The 24,519-nt window shown below is 58.8% G+C and overlaps 1 protein-coding gene across 10 annotated transcripts; it reads right to left on the bottom strand.

Annotated features, from left to right (window-relative positions):
• Positions 1–23,933, bottom strand: SMTN (smoothelin). 10 transcript variants are annotated; one of them, XM_003938431.4, is made up of 21 exons: positions 23,777–23,933; positions 21,909–22,039; positions 17,121–17,269; positions 16,628–16,721; positions 16,457–16,535; positions 16,265–16,362; positions 15,193–15,513; positions 15,035–15,107; positions 14,342–14,413; positions 13,738–14,259; positions 13,374–13,546; positions 9,123–9,275; positions 8,962–9,037; positions 7,521–7,685; positions 7,363–7,425; positions 7,085–7,154; positions 5,764–5,937; positions 5,450–5,567; positions 4,734–4,885; positions 3,577–3,741; positions 1–308 (listed from the first exon to the last, which is right to left on the bottom strand). In XM_003938431.4, exons 2-20 carry the CDS (start codon positions 21,957–21,959, stop codon positions 3,597–3,599), a joined length of 2,748 nt encoding a protein of 915 aa, XP_003938480.3. In that variant the 5' UTR covers positions 21,960–22,039; positions 23,777–23,933; the 3' UTR covers positions 1–308; positions 3,577–3,596. The 10 variants fall into 10 exon arrangements, 9 of the variants coding, with proteins under 9 accessions (XP_003938480.3, XP_003938481.3, XP_010347418.3 ...); XM_010349117.3 differs by lacking the exon at positions 1–308 and adding an exon at positions 340–2,253; XM_074391237.1 differs by lacking the exon at positions 1–308 and adding an exon at positions 11,358–11,450 and having other exon boundaries at positions 3,495–3,741.
• Between the last annotated feature and the right edge of the window lie 586 nt (positions 23,934–24,519).

Below are 24,519 nucleotides of genomic sequence, written 5' to 3'. Positions count from 1 at the left end.
TCGTTGAAAACCAATAATTTATCAAAACGCTGCGTGTGTATGTGGGGGAAGGGTGTCGCGACAGACAGGGCAGCGGTGGGCGGGCGCACAGGGAGGGATCGGTGCCCGGAGGGTGGGGGCAGCAGCTTGCCACTGGCGGGCCGTGCGGGCGGGGAGGCTAGACATTCTTGCCGCGCAGGCGCAGTTCGTGGCGCCGCAGGTGGTTGTAGAGCGACTGCACATAGGTGAAGACACACTTGGGGTCGGGCTTCTTGCCCATGATCATCATGTCCTCCACCTCCACGAGGGGCACGCAGTCCACCAGCATCCTGCAGGGAGGGGGCACGGGGATGGATGTCAGCGCCGGCCCTGCCTCTCGTGGCACCCTTCCTACCCCGTGGTCTTTTTTATTGCCGCATTGCCTGCTAGTCTTTCATAAACTCCAGACAGGGAAAACCCTTCCAGGAAGGCAGGAATCCCCTGGCTTCATCCACCCAAGCCTGAAGGCATCTCTTGGGGCAGGGGAGCAGAGCTAGGCAGGTGGAGGCGGAGACGGCCTAAGAGAGCCCCATATCAGACCCAGGCAGGTCCTGGGTCTGCTTCCTCCAACCCTGGGGAGGGGCTGGATCCAAACCCTGCCCACGTTCTCCCTGGAGCCCTGCTTCTGCTCACACTCACTGGCACACTCCAGTTGATAGAAGCCTTTCCGCTGGGCCTTTGCACCCAGATGGGCTTCATCACTGGACAATCTTTCTCTATGGACAGGTCTCACTCCAGCGATCCTATGGTCCCCTGATCATTGTTTGCTAGCTGCCTGACCTGGTACTTCCTGCTGAGTGGCCCAGGGACCCCTGTTCTTTGAAGTGGGGTGGGGATAACCTTGCTGCTAGAGATGGAGTCCAGGGAGTGTGTGGGCAGCAGAGGGGTTCTCTAACCCTTATCACCTGCCTTGGGTAGAGCAGGGGAGGCAGATGAGGATTCCAGCCAATACCAATGGACCATCTACCCCATGCTCAGGGGTGGGACCACACTTCTGGCCATCCTTCAGAATGCTAGCTGCCCTTCACAGATAAGGAAACTGAGTCACAGGGCAGAAGACCCATTTTTTTGAAGTCTCACAACTTAGTAAGTGCAGGCTGGGCCACATGGGACTGAGGCCTCCAGCTCTGGATGTTGGCAAAGCCTCTTTCCCACTCTGTGGTGAGTGGGTCTTGCCTATTAAGCAACTGACAGCCCCAGGGCTCTGAAGCTGGAGTCTGTTCTCTGGCTCCTTTCCCCTGTCCCTCAACCCCCAGAGCAAGACCTTTTCTGCCTTGATCCCTGTTTGCCCTCTCCTATGTGCCATGCCTAGCACATAGCAAGATTTCAGTGAGTGTTGCTGAATGAGTTTCCTATAGCAGAGAAGGCATAATAGCAAGAATTGCTCCTTATTCTCAAGACACCCAAGACCACCTCCCATTTTGTGCCTTTATGGACAAACTCAGAACTGTGGCAGGGCTGCGCCTACTCCCAGCTCATCTGGACTCCTTCAAGGAAGAAACCTGGGAGGCAGAACACCTCTGTTTTAGTCCAGAGTCTATCCCTAACCAGTTGTGGGTGCTAGATAGGGCCCTGTTCTATGACTCAGTTTCCCCCTTTCTAGAAGAGGACAGTCATTCCCTACCTCATTTGAGACCTTAGAAGAACTTAGGATGAATGAGAGGGTTCTGGGTCTGTTGCTGATGTGCCACGTGCCCCTGGGATCATCCCTACCCCAGACCGGGCTTGTTTCCTGAGCTGTACCATGAGGCAGAGGCTTCTTCCAGCTGTAACTATCGTCCCGGAGATCCCGACCTCCCTCTCCAACCTGGTGCTCCCTCCTGCCCCCACTCCCTTCCCTGGAGACCTTATAAAGCCATTGTTTACACTGGGGCTCACGCATGGCTCAGGGCTCAGGGCTCGGGCTGCCCCAGTGACAAGCCAAACACCAGGCAACTTGAGCAACAGCACGGCTGAGTCACACTTTCCAACTGGATCAGGGCTGGGCTGGGCCCCTCTCCCTCCAAGCTGGCTTGCTGGGCAGCAGCTCCTAAGGCCATATATGACCTGGAGATAGTACCAACCCCATCCTCCCCTCACCTGCACTCCTCCTCTGAGTGTGTGTGTGCACATGTGGACTGCCCCCCACAATGGCTCCAGGCCCCAAGGGACATCTGAGTGTGCCCCTACCTGTCACTGACTTACATTCCTTCAGGCAATCCCCTTGCTCCTTCTGGCCTTTATGTTTAATCCTCTCTACAAAATGGGCAGGAATGCAGTGATGAGGCAAGGAAAACAGTCACTAAGTGAGGAGGCTGGAGTCCCAGTTTCTGGCCCCAGCTCTGACCTAACCATCTTCCCTCTCCCTCCTACTCCCAGGACAGTCTTAGCTCACCTCGCTCTCTCTGAGCTCCTTGTCTGTAACAGGCAGTTAGTTCAGGATCTGAATTCTCTACTTTGATACTGAGGTAAGGTGACCAGAGAGGAGATGCCACAGCTGGCTTAGGATCCAGAATCCCCAGCCAGAAACATCTTCCTGTTGAACTGGACATGCTCCTGAGTTCCAAACTTCGGAGTATAGCACCACCAACTCCCCAGTGCCCACGTAGGAGCCTGGCTGACTTCTTGACTTTCCCTCTCTCTCTCCAAACCAGATCTATTGGGAAGCCTGTCCTTCTAGCTCTTAAGCTATTCCAGCCATCTAGTCCATCCCATCTCTTGTACAAGCCTCATCCAAGGACTGTTCTAGAATGCTGCTCTGACCACATCCATCCACTGTTTGGAAACCCTTTATAACTCCTATTGTCCTCTGGAAGAAGGTCAAACTTTTTTTTTAATTGAGACGAAGTCTCGCTTTGTTGCCCAGGCTGGAGTGCGGTGGCATGATCTTGGTTCCCTGTGACCTCTGCCTTCCAGGTTCAAGTGATTCTTCTGCCTCAGCCTCCTGAGCAACTGGGATTACAGGCACGTACCACCACACCCAGCTAATTTTTGTATTTTTAGTCGAGGTAGGGTTTCACCATGTTGGTCAGGCTGGTCTCAAACTCCTGACCTTGCGATTCACCCGCCTTGGCCTCCCAAAGGGCTGGGATTGCAGACGTGAGCTAAGGTACCTGGCCTGAAGGTCAAACTTCTTACTGTGGACCCCTCCTCCTTCCTCACATCCAGACTCAAGTTTCTTCCCTTCCTTGTGTGCTGCACTCTCCAGCTCTCTTGCCCTGCAAAGCCTAGGCTGATCCCTCTTCCCCGGAACTTCCTCTCCCTCCTTTAGCCTGAACTTGTTCAGATCCCAGCTTAGTTTGCACTTTTTTCAGATGCGGGTCCCAGACCTGCAGCCTGGGTCAGGTGCCTCCCCTGGGCTTCCCCATCACAGTGCTGCTCACCTGCATCATCACTGCCCATTTGGAATGGTTTTGCCTGCTGGGCCCTGAACTACAAGAAGACAGGGCCATGTCTGGCTCCTCTGGTTTGACTAAATGCCCCCCTTTACTTCCCCCACCCACCTCCCTGGACCCTCTCTGTGCCTTGCTGAGCAGATTCTGGTGAAACGGGGCAAGTGGGAGAGGCGGCATTTCTCACCGTGGGGCCCCGAACAGGGGTTAGGACTTTTTGGTTTTTACCAGCCCCTTCTGGACCAGACAGCGGTAGAACTCCTGGATGTACGTGTACACGCACTTCCAGTCAGGCTCTCGAAGCCGCACCATGTCCTCTGTATCCAGGAGCTGCGGGCAGTCCGCATGGGTCCTGGGGAGGGTAGGGGGCCGGGAAGGGGTGGGGGACGGGGGCAGGAGGCCAGGGCCCCGGGTGGGGAACAGAGGGAAGAGGCAGAGAAGAGAGAGGGGAGGAAACAGAGAGACACACACATACACACACACACACACAGAGACAAGAGTTCAGTTACGTCTCCAGTGCTGCAGTCTGCCAGCCCCCCGCATGCCACCTCCTCACTGTGGATGTGCCGCTCACTACCCGTCGCTAATGGTGTGCGATGCAGACAGGGGTGGGGGCCAAACCAGTCACAGGTGCAGAGGACTCTAGGGACAAGCGGGAACGCAGGGTGGGGGCGATGGTGTTGGCACCAAGGTTTGAGAGGAGGGCTGTGCCCCGAGGAGAGGGGGTGAGGGAGGCGTGAGAAGAGGTGGAGGGAGGAGGGGGAGGAGGAGGAGAAGGAAGAAATTTGAGGGAAACCAGAAAGAGCAGGGGAGAGAAGGGGAGACAGATGGAGAAGGGTGCTGAGGGTGAGGTGAGCAGATGGGGCAACGATTCCAAAGTGGAGGGCTTGCTGAGGTCCTATATAAGCCTCTGGCAGGACTATATAGGCTGGGCGGGCCCGGTGCCCGGGCCAGGAGCCTCCTTTTGGAATCTCCAGCCGGGATCCCGTGGGAGCAGGAAGCTCTAGTGACAGTGGGAGGAGAGCAGGACAGAGAAAGGGAGAGAGGGAGAAGGGGGCAGAGGGAGGATGGAGGGGATATGGACAGGGCCACCTGGTGGGCCTCGGCCCGGGCTGGGGGCTGGTAGGCCGGCCTGTGGCTCCTTCGTTCCGGTGGGCACCTGGCACGCTCAGCAGCGGGTGGGCAGGGATGGAGAAGGACGGGGACTCTCTGGGCAAGGGGGTCTCAGCCGCTGACTGACAATGTGGCCGGCCTGCTCCAGGGGTTCTCAGGGCAACTGGGCCTGGCCCTGATGTCCAGCCCCAGATGCACAGCAACATGAGCAGGGCCAGGGCCCACACTTACTCCGCAGACGAGAAGGCCACCTCGAAGTTCTGGCGTCGGTTCTGAGGGCTAAGCTGCCCATAGTCGAAGGCCTCAGGGAAGAAGTTGTGCACCAGGGCACAGAAGGCCATCCCGTCACTCCAGCTGGAGGAGAAGTTCTGGATGTCCACGTGCTATAAGCCATAGGAGGACTGGTCAGGACCCTGCGGGCAACTCCCCCTGCTGCCTACCCCTCGGCATTCTGGTATTCCAGACCTACGGCACTGGGCATAGAGAGGCCCTGTCACTTGTCCAAGGCTGCACAATGAATGAATAGTTAGAGCACACGCCTCCTCCATCAGTCTGTCAACTCCCATGTTTGTGATTTCGGGGACAGAGCTACCGAGGGGCCCAGCACCACCCAGCTAAGGTCATGGTCATGCCTCATCAATCCTTCCCTCAGTTAGAGAAATTGACTCAGGGCCTCCTACACAGCAACAAAGAGGGGACTCCAAAGAGTGGGATCTGGCCTTGAACCCTGCTCACCACCCAAGAGGCCCTGTCACTTCATCACTGATTCTGGAATTTAGGACTTGTCTTGTGTCCTTTTTGAGCCTCAGTTTCCTCACCTTAAGAGGCTTTTCATGTTCCCTGTGAGGCCACACAGTGGCGGAAAGTTACCGGGGAATGAAAGGAGCTCTGCTAAGAGGGAGGTGCTGAGCTGGGTCTGAGCCAGGCCCCTGGCCTCCGGGGCTCACCTCATAGCCGCGCGTCTTGGCTCGGCACCAGTCCAGCAGCATCTGCTTGATGCTGTTGGCGTTGGGGACCCCGAAGCTGGTGGATCGCTGCACGGCTGCGCGGGGTCCGCCAGGGCTGCTGAAGGGACGGTGTCAGGACCAGGTCACACGACTGTAAGAGGTGCTGCCTCGGTGGGCCCACCGAGCAGATCCCCGGCCCCGCCTTCCATGACCTTCCGGCCTTTGCACCACAGATCTAGCGGCGCATTCTTCCCGTCTCTGCTCGGCCAATGTTCAAGCCCCACCCCCAGAGCCGGTCCCTTTCCGCAGCTCACCAGGCCGCGCCCTCCTTCTCCAGCTTCTCAATCATGGCCTTGCGCGCCTGGGAGGCTGAGGTCTTGGGCAGACTCTGCGCCTTCATCAGCTCTTTCTTCTTCTCGGCCTGGCGTTTCTCGAGGGCTGCCAGGCTGCCGGCCCGCGGGCTGGCCTGGTCCTCGCGGTCGAAGATGCTAGGGATTGGGGAGGCACCTGATAGGCAGGGGGAGGAGGGCTGCTCCCCAGCCTGGGCCACCACTCAGGACGGGGCTCTTGTGGCACACGAGTATCTCCACTGCCACAAACGCCGGCCGGCCGGGGAGGGAGGCGTCCCTATCTCACCCATTTTACAGAGAAGTACAGTGGCTCAAATGACAGCAAGGTTTTCAACAGGTTTCTGCGCCGGCCTTCCTCCCGCACGAGGAGTTCTCTGAGAAGGCTCATTGTACCCTCAAGTTACAGGCGAGTTTAGCTTCTGAGCACTATCCGCTAATAAAAATGACTAATATAATAATAGTAATAATAATAATAATAAATCTCTGTTGATCCTTTCCTGTGTGCCATTTTAAACTTCACAAGGAGGGAGGGGCCTGACCAATTCCACTAAAGGTGAGGAAATCGAGGCCCCTGGCAGTAACTTGCCTAAGACTTCAGAGGACGTGATGGGTGGGGCTCGAACTTGAGCAGTCTCTCTGACTCAGAGTGCCTGGACCCCTTGGGTTCCCATCCTGGATTCTGATCCTGTTCCTGCTTTCTGCCAGCCCCAGTAGCCTCTGTTACATGGGGGTGCCCTCCTGCCTCATGGAACTAAGGTATAAAGGTGCTCTGTGACCTGGGACATGGTTTGCAGACACAGTGCCACCAGGCAGCTCCGTGTGGTAAGTAGCCCTCTCTAACGGTTCAATGCTATTGTGGCCACTCAGATATGAGCCCCAAGCAACTCACTGGCCTCCCTGAGCATCCACCTCTCCTATGGTGTGGTTGAGAATTAAGTGAGATGCCAAAGTGAGCAGGATCCTTAACTCTCACTTGGGCTCCTCCCTGGCTGTAGACCTATTACCTTCCAGCATCCCAGGCTACCCCTCTGTTTTATTTATTTATTTATTTTTGAGACTAAGTCTTGTGCTGTTTCCCAGGCTGAATACAGTGGAGTGATCTCAGCTCACTGAAACCTCTGCCTCCCAGGGTCAATTCTTGGCCTCCCAAAGTGGTGGGACTACAGGTCCCACCTGTAGCTGAGAGCCACTGCACCCAGCCTACCCCTCTGTAAAATGGGTTTTGCAGTTATGTCCCCTGTGGCACTGACTCCTCTGTGGTTGGGTAGTGGGTGCTGGTGCTCACCTGCCCATCTTCTTGGATGAGGAGGAAGAGGAGAAGGTCTTGGTTTGCACCATGGTGCTGCCACTGCCATCTGCAAAAAAGGGGAAGGGGCACCAGGTGAGGGCCTGGGCTGCACATCAGGAGATGGGGTGGGAGGCTGTGTGGAGGGACGCTGACAGCTGCAGGCAGAGAAGAGAAAATGACGGCACAGTTGAAGACACGAAGAGAGAGCCCAAGGAAGAGCTGGAGGAGGTGGGCAGGCAGGCAGGCAGGCACAGGACGACGCCAGGTGGCCTTACTCTCCGAGCGCCTCATGAAACTTGACTCCACTGTGGTGGTGCGGGCCGTCCGTGTGCCATCATCTGCAGGGGCAGGGGATGAGAAGGATGTGAAAGGCACAGGGGGCTGGGGAGGATGTGTTCCCACCCTGAGCCCTGGGCCCCACTCGGCCCCTTACTGGAGTGGACGAGCCGCTCAGTCTTGGTAACAGTGCTGACAGCAGAGCCATCAGCCGCCCGCTGGCTGTGCCTCATGGTGGTCTCAGTGGCTGTGTTGCCGCGGCCCTCCACTGGCCGGGCCCGTGCCTCCTGCAGCCGCCGTTCCCGCTCCTTGTCCCGCTGGTCTGGGCAGGGGATGCCCCACGCATGCGCAAAGGGCCAGCAACGCCCACACAGCACAGATGCACAGATGCATTGGGGCACACAAGATGGGGTGGGGGGTGGCTTGTTAGAAACATTAATGACACAGTAACAGGGGCCTCTCTAGGAGCAGCTGGGGTGAGGGGCCAGGGAATGGAGTGTGGGAAGGGGCTGATGGACTCAGGTAGAAACTAGAGAATAGGGAATAGCTAAACTCAAAGCGGTAAAGATCTAAGAAGGAAGTTTCTATGGGCATGAGTAGCTGAGTCAGGAGGGGGTATCTAGATCTAGTGAGGCAGCAGCTGAGTCCAAGGAAGGAGAAGCTGGGTGAGGAAGTAGCTGAGTGGGCCATCAGTGGGTCTTTGGTTGCAGGAGAAGAGCAGCTGGACACAGAAATATCTAGATCCAGGAAGGGAGCAACTGATGGGATCTGAGAAGCAATGTGATCCCGGGGAAGAGAAGTTGGGAGAGAAGCTGATGAAGGGAGTTAACTGGGCTTAAAATAGCAGTAGGTGGGTAGAGATAGAGGCTGGGGTGGCCATCAGTGGACCCTGGCAGAAACAACTAATTGAGAGTACTTGAGAGGGAAGCAATTGAACCCAGAATCTAAGGCAGGCGTCCCCAAACTACGGCCCGCGTGAGGCCATTTATCCGCCCCCCCCGCCACACTTCAGGAAGGGGCACCTCTTTAATTGGTGGTCAGTGAGAGGAGCACAGTATGTGGCGGCCCTCCAATGGTCTGAGGGACAGTGAACTGGCCCCCTGTGTAAAAAGTCTGGGGACGCCTGATCTAAGGGAATGAATAGATGTGTTCAGGGAAGAACTACATGACGGAGGAAGTTGCTGTGTCCAGGAAAGGGGAAGCTGCATGGGGCAGAGGCTAAGATGGCCATCAGTGGACTTCAGGGAGAGGAGCAGCTGGGAGGAGTATCTGGATTCAAGGAAGGAGTCATTGACAGTACTTGGAGAGGCAACTGGATCCAAGGAGAAAGTAGCTGAGGGAGGGAGTAACTGGGTCTAGGAAGGAGAAGAGAAGCTGGTTGGGGAGAATAACTGGGGTTGCCAGCAGGAGAGAAGCAGCTAGGGAAGGGAGCAGCTGGATCCAGCAGGGAGTAGGCAAGGGAACTGCTGGGTCTAGAGAAGGAGAAGCTGGGTAGGGCAGCCATTGAGCTGGAGTGTCCACAAATGGACCCCAGAGTATGAGGGGAGCAGCTGGGGAGTGGGGCAGCTGGATCTAGGGTAGGGCAACTGGTTCTCTACCTCTCTTCCTTTGTCGGAGCTCACGAAGTGCAGCCCGGATGAGCTTCCGCTCTTCAAAGTCCGTGCTCTGATCCAGCTGCATAGAGAGCCCGTCATTGCCTACCTGATGCCTGCTGGTCCCTGGCTTCCGCCAACCCCCAGCCCATCAGATCTAGCTGTACCATCTTGTCCAAGACTCCTTCATCCTCAATAGTCATCAGCTCCTCAGCACTCAGGGGGCTCCGCCCTTCTGGTGCTTTGTCCACTTGGGTCTGCTCGGCCCCATTGGCCGCTTCCACTGCTACAGAGGGAGGCTCTGCTGGCTCTGGTTCCATCTGCAGGGTGGGGAGAGGGCATGGACTTTAAGCAGGGGCATGGGTGAAACCCACCATGCTGGCACAGCCTTGGAAATAACCACTAGCCTGCCAGCCTGCCCGCCCAGGGATGGCCATGTTAGTGTCAGGAAAGAGGCATGGACAGCCTTGTTGTAGGGCGCCGTGTACCGAGCATTGTATTAATACAATTGATGGTAATAATAATGATGATTTGGCCGGGCGCGGTGGCTCAAGCCTGTAATCCCAGCACTTTGGGAGGCCGAGGCTGGTGGATCACCAGGTCAAGAGATCGAGACCATCCTGGTCAACATGGTGAAACCCCGTCTCTACTAAAAATACAAAAAAGTAGCTGGGCATGGTGGCACATGCCTGTAATCCAAGCTACTCGGGAGGCTGAGGCAGGAGAATTGCCTGAACCCAGGAGGCGGAGGTTGCGGTGAGCCGAGATTACGCCATTGCACTCCAGCCTGGGTAGCAAGAGCGAAACTCCGTCTCAAAAAAAAAAAAAAAAAATAATAATAATAATAATAATGATGATGATTTCCAGTCCATAGTAAGTGTTGTATAAACACTAGGGATTTTACTGTCCCTATTTAACAGAAGCAAAGGCTGAGCACAGTGGCTCATGCCTGTAATCTCAACACTTTGAGAGGCCAAGGTGGGAGGATCACTTGTTGCCAGCAGTTTGAGACCAACCTGGGTAACACAGCAAGATCCCCTCTCTACAAACACAAAAATAAAAAATTAGCTACGTGGACGGGCGCGGTGGCTCACGCCTATAATCCCAGCACTTTGGGAGGCCGAGAGGGGTGGATCACGAGGTCAAGAGATCGAGACCATCCTGGTCAACATGATGAAACCCTGTCTCTACTAAAAATACAAAAATTAGCTGGGCATGGTGGTACATGCCTGTAGTCCCAGCTACTCGGGAGGCTGAGGCAGGAGAATCACTTGAACCCAGGAGGCGGAGGTTGCAGTGAGCCGAGATCACGCCATTGCACTCCAGCCTGGGTAACAAGAGTGAAATTCTGTCTCAAAAAAAAAAAAAAAAAAAAATTAGCTACGCACGGTGGTGTGTACCTGCAATCCCAGCTACTCAGAAGGCTGAGGTAGGAGGATGGGACTTAATCCCAGGAGTTAGAGGCTGCAGAGAGCTATGATCAGCAGCTACACTCCAGCCTGGGCAACAGAGTAAGACCCTGTCTTAAACAAAACAAAACAAAACAAGACCCCCCCCCCAAAAAAAAAACAGAAGGGAAAACTGAGCTCAGGGCAGCTGACTGACTTGCCCACAGTCTCTCTAAGTGCGAAGCGGCCTGGGACCTGAGCTGAAGGTAGTCTAACTCCTGAACCTCAGTTCTTTTTTGCTGCTTTGTTCCCAGCCCCCTCTCAGGCAGGCTGTGCTCTGTGCTGCCAGTTCCTGAGGCCTGGGTCCTCCTGGGCCAGTGCCCAGGCAGCACATGTTGTCCCCCATCCACCTGCCACCTTGCCAAGGGGGCTGGCCCACGGCCCGTAGGCTTCTGACCAGGTGTTTGACTGGGGCTGCCCTGAGCCAAGACCTCTCTGAAACTCTCCTCTGTACCACCTCCCCCTTCCTCGCCCCTGTTGGAAACTGCTGGGTCTAGAGAAGGAGAAGCTGGGTAGGGCAGCCACTGAGCTGGTGTCCGCAAATGGAGACTCTAAGGAGTCTCCAGCCCTGCAGCCCTCCCAGCCCCTTGAAGACAAGGTCTCAGGCCAACTATTATGGCCCTTCCTCTCCTGGCAGGGCCTCTCTGTCTGCTATAAGGGTAAGGAGAGCCGAGGTGGCAGCTGTTTCAGGGAGGCTTGGTCTGGCCAGGGTGCAGGGCGGTGGAGCCGGGGGCTGGGGCCTGGGCCATGCCAGGGGCTGCCAGGGCAGCTGCCATGCATGCCTCAGGGCTGGAGCCTGGCACCCTCTTGCCCCAGTCTTGGAGCACTAGTGCCCCAGTCCCCAGTCTGCATAGGTAAACTGAGGCTCAGAGAAGGTGATGACATACCTAAAGTCACAGCGGAGGCAGAGCCTGACTCAAAACCACCCCCTCCCACCAACCCAGAGGGACTTACGAGACTAGTGCTGCGGGCAGTGCTGGTGGAGGAGCGGCGGCGGGTGCTGAAGGCAGGTGGGTGGGCCACAGGGGTTCCAGCATCCTCGGCCGCCTGGAAGAGGGCCTCGGGGTCGGCAGCAGCCAAAAGCAGCTCGCTGGGCTCCAGCTCAGGCTCGAGGCCAGACACAAGTGGGACCCCCAGTCGTAGGCTCAGCACCTCCACCTGCCTGCTCAGTGCATCCAGCCGCCGGCTCAGTGCTGCTCTCTCTGCCCGCAGCTCTTCAGCTGCCCGGGCCAGCGGCTCCACTGTGGCCACAGCTACCTCTGCTGCCTGGGTCACTGCTGCCCGGCCTGCCTCAGCCACCGCCCGCAGCTCCTCCAATGCCCGGCCCAACTGCTCCTCCAGGGCTGCAGCCAGCTCAGGCCCAGGCCCTGGTACCCCTGGCATGGTGCTGGTGGGGACTCTATGGGGGATAATGGTGGGGCAGTGGCAGGGGCTGCTGCCTCTGGCTGACAGTGTCTGACTCTTTGCAGCTGGTCCGAGGGCAAAGGCAAGGGCAGTGGGTCTGCCCCGCCCCTGCCTCCTAGCCCGCCACCAGCCAGCTGGAGCTGCAGCCCAAATAGAAACCTATTCTGGGATCCTCCGTGGAAGGGGCAGTGGGGGAGGGGGGCCTGCCCAAGCAGGCAGATCGCCAGGCCTGGCTCTAGCCCTGCAGAAACCATACGCCTGCAGGACAGTAAGACTGCATGGGTGTAAAGATCACTGAGATCAGGGTCCCATGCCCATAGGTGAGGAAACTGAGGCAGGGAACGGGAAATGGACCTATCTGAGCCACCATGTACATTAGCTGTGAGAATCCAGTCTGCTGGACTCCACTCCTTCACCTTCATGCCATGCTGTTTTCGACAGCTGGAACAGATGGGGGGAGTGGAGGCACAGGGAAGCAGGACTTTGAGTGATCTGCTGCAAAAAGGGTCTTGGCCTGAGATAAATGCCCTCTGGCCTGCCCATGGTGCTCACACCCAGCCACAGACTTTGAGCAAGCACATTATGGGCACATCATCTGTTCCCCCTTCGTTCCAGATGGGTAAACTGAGGCAAGCTGGTGGTGTCAGACCCAGGTCTCACTGTGGCACCTCCCATCCACCTCAAGGGCCTCAGCTGGTCCCTCCACCCCACCTCACACAATCCCTTGTCAGAGGGTAGCTAGATCCTGCTTTTTTGGAGGAAGGGTGCTTTTTTTCCCTCACTCTCTCCCTGGCTCTCCTGAGAAGGCCCAAAGCTGGCTCTAGCCATCTCACCTCAGCCAAAGTCCTGTTCAGTCCCTGGTTCAGCACAGAGGGCATTACCTGGGCAGTCAGGTGGCCCGCTTGGGAATCCCTTCCCCAGCTGAGCTCCTGGCTAGTGGATCCTGGGCTTGGGAATGAATAATGGAAGGGTGCTGCGTATTCAGTTCCCAAGGCACCTACTAGGCTGCTGCCTCACCCGATTGGCACCCCCCCCTGCTTGTCTGTCCCCCATCAGTGCCTCTGCCCAACCCCCACAGGGAGGTTGACGCAGATGCTAATCGCTAATCTCCAATCTCCTAATGGGCCAGGCTGATCTTGGATGAGCAGATGAGTTGCTCTATACCTCGGGGCTAATGTCCAGTGTGGGTGGGCACAGGGGCACTGGGTCTGCCACAGGAAGAGGGGAGCAAGCCCCTACTACTCTCTCTGAGCCTCAGTTTCCCCATCTGTTCACCTGGAATGAACCAACCAGTCTTGGACTAAGGATGAGAGATCGGCATGCAGGAGGCTTAATGCCAGTACAGAGTAAGCTTCTGACAAACTTAGGGGCTGATATGCTAGGGTCTGGCCTTAGCTCTGCCGCTGATTAGCTGTGGTCTGTCAGCAGCCACCTTCCCTCTCTGGGCCTCAGTTTCTCTGTGTGTGCAGTAGGGGAGGAACAGAGGAACCCTGCTAGCCCTACACTCTGAAGCAATCTATGTGAGGCTGACGGATTGTGAGGCTGGTGGGGTGAGGAGGGGCTCACCTTGATGCTGCAACCTCCTCGGCTACCGGGGGAGGCATGGCTGAAGCTGGTGACATGAGTGACACTGCCCAGCCGAGTCAGGGTTCCAGGACTGTTGACACGGGTGATGGTGCTCTTGCCCCCACTACTGGTGCTGAGGAGGGTCGGGGGCGCCCGCAGCCCCAGTGTCAGTTCTGAGTGGGGAGAAAGGTGGCGGTCAGGAGGATCAGGTGGAGTGAGGGTAGTGCCAGCCAAGGCTGATAGTGCCCTCGCTCCCAGCACACCCTTTGAAGACACCCTGAGCCCTGGCCGCAGCACCTGTCCTGTATGCAGAGGTGCGGTTGCAAGGCACTCATCCTCAGTGGGGAGGCAGTGGGGAGCCTACCTGCCCTCTGGTTGCCTGTGGGCAGCAGCACCCGGCCTGTGGAGGCCTGGCCACGGCCGTCCTTGATCTCGATGGTGAATGTGGTCTTCATACTGCCCCCTGGCTCGGCAGTGCCGACAGCCACGGGCAGCGGGGCACCAGGCTCCTCTGAACGTGCCACAGGCCCCCCTGCTCCGTTTTCAAGGGGCCTGGCAGCCAAGCCCCGCCCCCTGGGGCCCTCCTCCTGGGGGCAGCTTCGAAGCTGGGCCAGGGGCTGGGCTACTCTGAGTTGCTCCTTACTGAACCGGGAGGAGGTGTCACTGGGGCCCCGAGAGGAGGAGCCACTAGAGGAGGAGGCAGGGGTGGTGCTGGTGAGGGAGGGGCCCAGGAGCCTTGCGGGGGTCAGGGGACCTAGGGCAGCCTGGGGCGTGCCATCCTGGAGCCTAGCAGCCATAGGAGAATCAGATGTGAACTTGTGGACACGGTCCCGCACAGAGCCAGCCCGCTGGAACGAGGAAGGTCCGCTGGCAAGGGGGGTGGACTCTAGAAGGGACAGGAGGGCTGTCAGCGGCTAGGTGGGTTTGGGTCTGTCCAGAACCTAGTAGGGGGTGAGAATAGGTGGTACCTCGGTTCTGGGCTGGCTGACGGGGGCTGAGCACCGATAGGGAGCGTTGGCAGGGTTGGGGTCTAGCCAGGTCTGGCAGGTTGGGGAGGGGGTGGTGGCCATGTGAGGAAAGAGAAAAGACAGGGAATAGGAGGGGTTCACCTCTCAATCCTCTTCTGTATACCTCCCTAGCCTCCCACCCTTTCCTATACCCAACCCCCATCCTGCCTCCCCATCCCCTCCTGGATCTCACAATCCGGCATCACCCCTTGGATTCATCTTTCCTACAGGCACCTCCTTCCCCTCCCACACCGACCCTAGGATGATCTGGACGTTCCTGGGGGCCGGGCAAGGCTTAGGCTGGAGGAAGGGTGCCAAGATCCTTCCTGCAGATGGGGAGCGGGGACAGCCTCCTGGCCAGTGCTGCCCACAGCTCTAGCTGGGAGATGGGCAGACTCCCTTATTGGGGAGAAGAATGTGCCTGAGGCTGGTTGCTTTTCAAGGCTGCGGGGGAGGCCTCTAGCCATGGGGGTGGAGGGGGAGGTGGGCCTAGCTGAGGGCGGGGACACTTCAGGGGTGGGGTGCAGTGTTAGGGACTGCCTAGACCTGAGGAAGCTGGAGCTGCCAGGCACAAGAGCCCATTCTCTAGGCAGGGAAAGGGAGGCTGGGAGAGGGGAAGCAGATGCCTGTGACTACCCCTGCTGGCACCCTCACCTGCTCTCTTGGTGTCAGAGGGGCCTCTGGGGGGACTCTGGGCAGCAGGGGTCTCTTTGCGGCCAGACAGGAGCTGCAAGGGAAAACACGGCATGAGCAAGGCCTGCCTCCCAGACGCGCTCGCCTGCCCGGCATCCCTGCCCCTCGTCCAGACTCACCTTGTTGGTCACCTGGCCCTCAGTGCTGGGGGGCGTTGGAGACTCCTGAGGCTCAGGGCCGGTGGTCTTGGGTGGGCTGGTGGGTGGCTCTGGGCTGCCTGGAACCTCAGCAGTAGGGCACTGGGCCTCGGCAGGCTCCAGTGGAGGCTCGGGAGAGGCAGGGGTGGGTGAACTGTAGGGTGAGGCAGGTGAGCAGGAGGTGCTCCCAGGAGGGGCCCGCAGCAGGAGTGTCACTGTGGTCACATCCTGGCTGGTGCCTTCAGGGGTGGGGGTTGGCTTTGAGACCTCTGCCTGCTGCTCTTGTTCCTCTCGCTCTGGCACCTGCAAGGGACCCATAGGGTACAACCAAGGCTCCCTAGGCCTCAAGTGCCACTCCCACCACCGAGGGTCAGGCTGGCAGGTGCCGAGGGCAGGGCATGCAAAGCAGAGTGGCGGGGATATGGCTTCCTGTAGGCACACCTGCACAGGCACTGGCACTGGCATGCTAGGGCAGTCTCTGATCCCCACTTGCCAATCTCTTGGCACTGCCTAGCCTAAGGTGTTCAGAAAGGACCAGGGCCTGATGTCAGTGGGTGGGGATGGCAGGAGACCTGCTGGGGACGGGAGCCTTAATAGATCCCTGGAGCCGAGCTTCCTGACCCCTTGCCTCAGCCTGGTTCATCTGGAGTGGGGATGGTGTCCTGCCAGGACCGCGGACCCAGCGGCCTCTGCTGGCCACTTAGGGAAACTGCATAGCCTGACTTCAACCACACTCTCACACTCTCTGGAGAATAAAGGGAACTGTGAACAGTGCCCCAAGAGCCACCTGGGGTCTGACATGCAGGCCCCATAGCCCAAGGTAAGGCTGTGGGCTGTGTGGAGGGTGAAGGGCAGCCCTGCGATGGGTTGAAGCAGGGGAGGTGTCAGGGCCGGATTTGCATTTCTGGGAGATCCCTCTGGCTGCTGAATAGAGACTGGATGGGAGGGGTGGGCCCCTTATAGTCAAATACCAGCCTAGCAAAGACACACAGGCACTCTGTGCTACTGGCATCTATGGGCACAGGACGCTGGGCCACCCTCCCACCCACCTTACCTCACACTGTTCCAGCCTGTGTGCCGCTTGCCGCTTGCTGTCCTCTCTGGAGCCACCGTTGGGATGCCTGCTGTACAACCTCCCAGCCAAGGTGGCCGCTGGAAGGGAAGGAGCAAGTGTCAGGTGAGTGTCGGGGAGGTGCTGTGGACGGTAGACAGCAGGACAGGGGTGGGGCCAGGACATGCCACATACCCTCAATCTCCTGAGCCCGGACGCGGCGGATGGCAGCTCGAATCAGCTTGCGCTCCTCATACTCACCAGCGCTTCGCAACTGTGGGTGAGAGGCAGGCCGTGGGAGTTGGGCTGTGGAGGCCAGGTCTTCACCTGCCCTGCCCCCGTTCCCTGCCCCAGCCTGGGCCTCACCAGTGCAGTCAACTCCTCCACATCGTTCATGGACTCCAGCTGCCCTGCCAGCTGTGCCAGGGCAGCCCGCTGCTCAGCTTCCCGCTGCTGAGAGCTGCAGAGACATCATGACTGTACCCACCACTGCCATGGCCAGGTCGTGGAGGATGTGGGCTAAGGGTAGGAGCCAGAACAGAGTACCCAGAACCTTGGCAGAACGGCATGTGGCTGTGCACACCCTCTGACTGCACACTGACACACATATGCCCATGGATGTGGGCACTAATACCACATGCTCGGATGTGCTGACTACACCAGCACAGCCACAATGCCATGATCAGTACATGCTCCATGCCCACAAACATCCCTGTTTTTCCAGAAGCCCGTGTGCACATACTGCCATCTGCACATGCAGTCCACAGATACACTTGTGCTCACGCCTGCCAGCACGCACGAGCTGAGCCCTGGCACGCACTCACCCTCTCACCCGCATGTTCCATCCCCCGCTACTCACTGCAGCCAGTTCTCCTTGTTGTCCTGCCGCTCGGCACGGAAGCGCTTGGATGCCAGAGCCTCCTCCTCGCGCTCCAGCTCCTGCCGCTGCAGTTCCCGGATGGCTGAGCGGATGCGCCGCCGCTCTGCCAGGTCCGCTGTGACCTCCAGCTGCAGCGGGGGCGAGGGGCAGGTCATTTTGGCTGCCAGGGGCCGAGGGCTGGCACCAGCTGCCCACAGCTCTGCCTGGGGCACAATGTGTGGCCTGTGTCCACTCCCTCTGCCCCAAGCCCTTCACGTGGCTGCCTGCCCACGCAGGGTCTCAGGGATAGACCCAGCTCCCTGTTTCAGGGCTCCTGGGGAGCCCACTGGGCATTGTGGTTCACAGAGCACATGACTGTGAGTGGACAGCCAGAAACCACCCACCTGTGCCAGGTGCCAAGCCAAGCACTCCTTCCTGCAATTCGATTCCTACCCATCAGAGCCCAGACCCCAAGAGCCAGGGAGCTTTTGCAGGAGGAGGAGGGAGGCCACCCTGTGGGCCACTAACAAGGTCCCCAGAGGGAAAAGTGACTGGGCTGCCGAAGTCCACCCTCTGAGCAAGAGAGGCTTCCATGGTCTAGTCACCAAGCACCACAGCCCAGCTGGGGGTAGACTGCCTCATCCACAGATGGGGAAACTGAGGGCAGGTGCTCAGGGGTCCTGCCTGGCTGAGGGCTATGCTCCGCACTGCACTGGCCTGGCCCTAGCCACCATTGAAGGAGCCGGGGTGCAGAGTGGGAGGACCTCTCCCCCAGACATATAAGGCAGCTGGCACTAGGGGCCACCTCAGGGCCTTAGAGAGGGCATCCCTGGGTGACAGGGGTTCCTCCCAAGTTCTCAGCCCCTCAGTTCCCAGGAAATTGGGGGTGACTGGTCTAACCGGGTTTAGGAAAGAACACCTTCTCTGGAGTGAGTCAGCCAATCTTGTTGCCTCCCCCACACCTCCACCAAGTAGAGCCACCCCCTACAGACCCTCCGTGGCTTAAGGGAGAGAGGACTGGCTCCAGATCCCCCAGGAAGATAATGGCAGAGATAAGCCTCCAGTGTGGGTCTGATAACCAGATGAGAGCCAGTAAAGGCAGGGGATTTCCTCTGTTTGCACTCCCCAGATCATTCGGAGTAGGGCCAAAGAGCCCTCTATCACCTCCCTTTTTAGCCCCCACCTATCACTCCCTTCTGCTTAGTGGGAAGGCCAGGTGGCAAGGGTGGGGCTGGGGTGGAGACAGTTTTCAGCAGGGAGTGTGGGCAGCTCAGCCATGAGCCAGCTTGTCCTGGTCTGAAGAGAGTAGGGAGAGTCTTGGAGGCAAAGCCCCCCAGGCTGCACATGCCTGAGGCGGCCCCCTGCCATTCAGGCCGGAGCCCCCAGTTGGTTCCAGCCCCAGTACAGTCCTGGCTGGGTGATCAGGGACACATCCCTGGAACTCTCTGTCTTGGTTTTCTTATTTGCCACTGGGTGAGGGTGGGAACAGTGACTTGGGCTCTCCTGTACGCGGCTGCAGTTGCAATAAGCATCACTCCCATACTTGGTTCCAGCCAGTCAGGAGGAGGGAGAGAGACGGAGAGTGCAAATGGGAAGGGCAGGATACCCCAAGGCATCAGTAACATTTAAGGAGAGCCTCTAGGTCGAACCCTATACTGAGCCCCCTACTCGCCGTAAACTCACAAAAACCCTAGATACTGTGTTATTCCCGTTTGACAGATGAGGAGACTGAGGTCCAGGATGTGATTTGTTTATGGTCAAATGACCCGAGCCAGGATTTGAACCCAGGTTTCTCTGACTCCAGGGCCTGCCCTACACTGAAGATAGCTCTGCTACTGGGGTGTCTGTCATGGTGGGGACCTCAGGAACCCTGGCACTGGGTTGGAGACCCCTCTAGCCTGGACTAGAGATGCTCTGAGGCCTAAGGGGGCCTCATAGCAGAAGCAAGGAGAAGGAGGCTCACTCCCCAACCCCCGCCCCCCGTCCTGGCCACATCTCAGGCTTAGAGCCTCCTGTGGTACATTTGGAGACTGGGGGCCGGCGGGGACAGTGGGCCCAGCCCCTCCTGTAAGAGAGTAAGGAGCCCAGAGGGGCAAGTGCCAGCCTTTGTCTCCTAGGTCTCCATTTCCAGTGCTCTGGGCCCTGAGATGGGGTCCTTGCCCCTGGCAAAATCCCTATGTAACAACTTCGCCACCTCTACGACACAACCCCAGGAGCTTCAGTGTCCCCATCTGGAAAATGGGGGCCTCCCTTGGATTCCCCCGAAGTGGGTGGGCAAGGCTGGGGACTGACAATCTCGTTCTACTGGTCACCCTCTGGCACAACCCTTCCCTTTGGGCCTGGAGGCAAGGGTCGGACCACAGTGTCCCCTCTGTGTGTCCCGGGTTCCACCCTGTCAGGCCCCACCACCGTGTAAGGAGGGGACTGCGGGAAGGAGGGAAGGAAGTACAAAGCGCCATTGTCTACTGAGGGGGAAGGGGAAAGGGATGGGGCGGTTTCCGAAAGTGCCCAGTGAAATTCTCCCGGGAGGAAAGAGGGTGCTGCCTCCCCCTGGAGGGCTGGCTCTCCGCGTACTCTCTGCCCTCGCTGCTGGGGACGTCCGGCAGGCCCTGAGGTCTCGCTGGGCCTGTCTCCCCAACAGCATAACGGAGCGCACTCTCCGGACGTTCTCAGTCCCAGCTCCCCCGCAGCCCTTTAGGTGACCGCCGGCAGTGGAGCGAGGCCTCGCCAGGCGGCGCTGAAGGCCCGCAGGCTGCGCGACCGCCCTCCCGCGCGGGGCGCCGCCCCCGCCTCGCCCACCCGGCCTCGCGCTGGGCGCCGAAGGGGGAGCCAGATCGGAAGTCCCCCGCTACCGCCTGCTTCAGTGTCCCGATCTGCAGGGAGGAAACCGGGGTCCCTGGGACACCCAGCTAAGTGAGTGGCGGCGCCCGAACTCGAACCCGGGACCGAGGCAGAGGGCGTCCCGGCGGGTGGGTGGTGGAAGGGCACGCGGCATGCCAGTCCCCAGGCGCCCCCATTCCGCGCAACCTCCAGTCCAGTCCTCAGGAATGTGCGGGAGCCGGGGCCGGAAGCTGCTGCCCGCGTCCCCAGATCGGCCCGACGCTGGGGCACAGGGCAGGCGGAGCGGGCCCAGCTTTTCCTTATAAGGCCCGGCCCCGGAGGGAGGAGCCCGGCTCGGGACGCCGCTGGTCCTGCCACGAGGCCGGCGGGGGCCGGGCCGGCGCGTGGGGCGCAGTAATGGCGGGCGCTGGGGGCTGGAGGAGCCGCTCCCGGGGTGGGAAAGACACCGAGCGGCACGGAGCCCGAGACCGAGGCAGGTTCCCCATAGGTCCTTTCCCAGAGATGGGGGCGTGGGTGGGCTGACTTCAACCACTGCTCCAGCTTCTCCCAAACTCTTCTACAGCGCCGCCCGAGCCTCTCATGAGAGAGGGAGGGGGCGGCGGAAGAGCCCCGAGCCTGACTGTGGACACCTTGAGATAAGGATGCTCGGGAACCCGGGCTGGAATTCCCCCTTTTTGGACTGCGCTGCCTCTACGACTCCCACTGGGACTCGGACGTCTTGAGGGGAGGTCGAGCTGACTGGTGGGCACCTTTGGAAACCCAATCCCGTCCCCTCCAGGCTGCACACATCTTACGATGGCAGTGGAGAGGCAGACACCCAGTCTAATGCACTGGTCCGAGAACATACAGGCACAGTGTCTTAGGGAGGTCATGGCAGCAGCTGGGCACTGCCCAGTGGCTGGGTTACACTGGCTGGTTCCAGCCTCTGCCTTTAGGGGAAGGCATAGGGGTGGGGTGGGTTACTTGTTCTCTAGGTAAGGTAAATCTTTAACTCCCTGGACAATGGTCAGGGACTGGGGAGATGGAGCTCTTCTGCCCACCCACCCCCCAGGCCAGGCTGCCTGGTCTGGAGGGGGGCGGGGAGGAGCCCTGCCCCACTGCGTTGCTCGACAGCCTCTCTGTGCCTGGGGGTAGACCGGACTCTCAGGAAGAGCAACGAGAAAGAGGATGGAATGTCCTCATCTTTCCTCCACGGGAGATCTGGGTCCATGCCTCATTCTGTCCCCATGCCAACCCTAGGACCTAGAGTTTGTGTGCACACCTCGCCCTTCCTTCCTCCATGTTACACAACCCCAGAACTGAGACCCACAGTGGGAAAATGAGATGAGAAGCCACAGAACCCGTAAGGGCCCAAAAAGCCTGTCTCTCTCTTATGGCCTTGACTTTCCCAGGACTCTAGTCCCCCACGGCCCACTATGGGGTTGGGATTTTGGCACAGTTCCTTCTTAGATGGGTGTCCTTGAGCAGGTGATTTCAACTGAGTCGCAGTGCCCAGGCTTTCAGAGCTGCTGTGATTATTCTGTGACATAGGATACACAGTGCCCAGCCTGCCCCCTGCCAGGCCTTGGCATTATTAATCATTGCTGCTACTATTATCACTGGGCCAGTTTCCAGGGGTGGACACTGCCCTGGCTGTTGCTCTGGAGAGGCAGATCCAGCCTCCCCACACCTGTGGCTGCACATGGGCGAGTCCTCAGCAGTTACTGTTTAAACAGGTGGTGGCTGTGGAGGGCTGGGAGGGACTAGGCTTCAGCACCTGGCATGGAGAGGCACATGCCACAGGGGCCTCTGCATCAGCCACATGGAACTGGCCTACCCCTGTTCCTGTGTCTTCCTCCTCCTGACCTTTTCCCCATCACTTCTTTCTGCCAGCTGAGAGGCACCTGGGATTGACCCTGCCTCTGGCTTGGCTTTCCTGTCCCCACAGTGGGTGATGGGGCCACTTACCAGCTTCCGAAGGGCTCCCTCATCCAGCCCAGCTAAGGTGTCGTCCGACATCTTGCTGGCCCGTAGCTCCGTTGGTTCCTTTCTGGTGAGATTCCCAGTGCCTGTGGCACCTGTCACCAGCTCAGAGAATTCTGCAGGGGGCAGACATGAATCAGGCCTGTTGGGGCTTCTAGAAACCACAGGCACTTAGGCTCTGTGCCTTAGTTTCCCTCTCTAACCTATGAGCATCCATTGCTGTCCCATCCTGTAACGTGGCTCCTGGCTGGAAGTTGCCCTCTGCCTTAGGGTGGTTTGCCGGAAAACTCACCAAACCCAGGGTAGCACCAAGGTCTTTGGTTCCAGCCCTGCCAGCTTGGCCACCAGTCTGCTGTGTGGCCTGGGATAGACTCTCATCCTGTCAAAACCTCAAACAGGGAGGGTGGGGACCTGGATTGAGAAGCTGGGGCCCCGCGAGGCCCACCCAAGCTGTGCTCACCACCAGGGGGTGCTCCAGTGTCCACAGTTTCCTGCCCCACCCGCCCATGCCCAGTGCCTACTCAGCCCCCACCCGCTCTACAAGCTCAGCCTCTGGCTGTGGGCTGAACCCATATCCAAGTTTTTGCTGCCACCATCACTGTCATTCCCCCAGGTATAGGAAGGTACACTGTCTTCCAATTCTTGGAGCCAGCTCTGCTGTCCCAACCTCCTGAAGCCAGGTGTCCAGGTACCCAGCACCTCCTGCCAATTCACAGATAATTCAGTTCCCCACCTGGAAGGGCCTTCAGAAGCTGACTGCCCAACCTCTGGGTTTCAGGCAAACTGAGAGGATTGGAGAGGGCCAAGGATTTGCCACCAAGCAAGGAGGAACCCAAAGACTTAGAGGGCAGAGAAGGGTGTAATCAAAATCTTGGTCATCTCCGGCTTCTGAAGTGCCATTCCAAAGTGCCCTCAAGGGCCCAGAACACTCTCAGTGACAGGGGCAAGAGCCCCATCTTGCCCCAGTGATGGGGCAAAACCCTGCTGCTGCTCCTCAAAATGGACCCCTAAATCCTGGCCCAGCCTCCCAGCGCAGATCTCTCCTTCCTACTGTAGCCCTAAGTAATGTCTGTCTGGAATTTGAGGGCCCCTAGTCTGGCACACTGTGGATGCTTACTAATGTATAGTGACTGAGATGGCCCCAGGACTACCCCCCACCTCCTGTTGATTCATCTTTCAGTTATCCCTTCCCTCTCTTCAGAACAGTCACTTGGGAAGTCGCCCCATCCCTTGCATGGGTCGGGGGTGGGGGTTCCCCTGCACACAGTTGGGGTGTGTGGGACCCTGCCTGTTCAAGTCACTGCTTGCTCTTCCTCCCATCCGGGTAGGCTCAGAGGTGTCAGCCTCCCAATCTCTGCCTGTTAGGGTCCTTGCCTCTTACCTACTCACTCTGCGTTAAACCTCTTCAAGACTGTCCAGTGGTCACCAGCCTTAGGTTCTGCGTACATTCTGGTTCCCCCCACGTCTTTTATCCTAAGAGGCAGGTGTCCCTAATGCCTAATCTAGGGCACCCACGGGACTGTAAGATCCCTGCCGCTGCCCTTCTGCAATCCCATGGCTCCCTGTCACAGTTTGGGGTCGCCGGATATTGTGAGGGGCCTCAGGGTTCTGTGGCAGCTTCCCCAGGGTTTGTGCCACCAAAGACGAGCGCCCCAGTGGGGCGTGGAGCCTCATAAATCCGCGGGCGTCTTCCCCCCACAGTCTCAGAACTTTATCCCATGGCTTAGAGCTCTCGTGGACGAGTAGGGGCTCCTAGGTCTGGACGTTCCAGAACTCCTGTCCAGACATCCGGGTTCCACCCCCGGACACGTTGGGGCAGCACCAGGATCCCCCCCCGAGGTCCGCACACCCACCTCTCAGTCCAGCCCACCCGTCTGGCGCGGGCTCAGCTTAGCTTGTTCGGGACCCGGCAGATGGATTAGACACGCGCAGGCGGGAGGCGCCGCAACCCGGTGTCCCAGGCCCGCTCAACAACCGTCCCCTGGATTCTGCGGAGAGCTGCCCGTCCAGCCGCGCCAGCGCCCCTTGGCCCCGCCCCGTCCCGACGCACCAGCCAATCCTCGGTTGGGCACCTCCCACTCTCGTGCCCCATTGGGAAAATTCAATTTGACGGTCACGCCCCGGAGGAAGACCCCGCCCCTTGCGGGCCAAGGAGATCGGAGATCTTAGTCTTGGGGTCGTCTGCAGCGTGTGGTTTAGCGATTCGGGTGGGCATCGGCAGGAGCCCATAGGCTCTGCTCCAAGTCGGGGAGGGCGCCCGAGCCGAAGTAAGTTTCCTGGGGTCGTATGAATCTCAGAGCCTTCTAGACAGCCCGTCTCCGCCCTCCTCTTTGTTCCTGAGACCACGTCCCTTCCCTCGACTCCACCCCTTTCTCGCGTCTGTTTAAGCTCTGCCGCCGTCCCCAGGCTGCTTTCGGGACACCTGGTCTGGGCCACCTCCGAGCAGGGACTGAGTGATTGGCAGCACCTTGGCCCTGTTTGGAGGGCCGGGACCATCTCAAGTGGTGCAGGATCAATCACACAGCATGCCTTCCCCAGCCCACACACCTTTGCAAAGACATTGCCTTCTTGTAGCATGTAGCCGTCCTGTAGCATT

This window comes from Saimiri boliviensis, chromosome 21 (assembly GCF_048565385.1).
Source record: "Saimiri boliviensis isolate mSaiBol1 chromosome 21, mSaiBol1.pri, whole genome shotgun sequence".
NCBI classification, from domain to species: Eukaryota; Metazoa; Chordata; class Mammalia; order Primates; family Cebidae; genus Saimiri; species Saimiri boliviensis.
This window is presented reverse-complemented; position numbering and strand designations above follow the sequence as displayed.

Bases quoted from the DNA above. Each gene is read 5' to 3' on its own strand.
- SMTN (XM_074391237.1), bottom strand. From the start codon at position 21,959: ATGTCGGACGACACCTTAGCTGGGCTGGATGAGGGAGCCCTTCGGAAG. The intron at 17,270-21,908 runs GTAAGTGGCCCC...CCCCCGCTGCAG, and splicing joins AGGGAGCCCTTCGGAAGCTG to CTGGAGGTCACAGCGGACCT. The intron at 14,260-14,341 runs GTACCACCTATT...TGTCCCTTCTAG, and splicing joins TCAGCCAGCCCAGAACCGAG to AGTCCACCCCCCTTGCCAGC.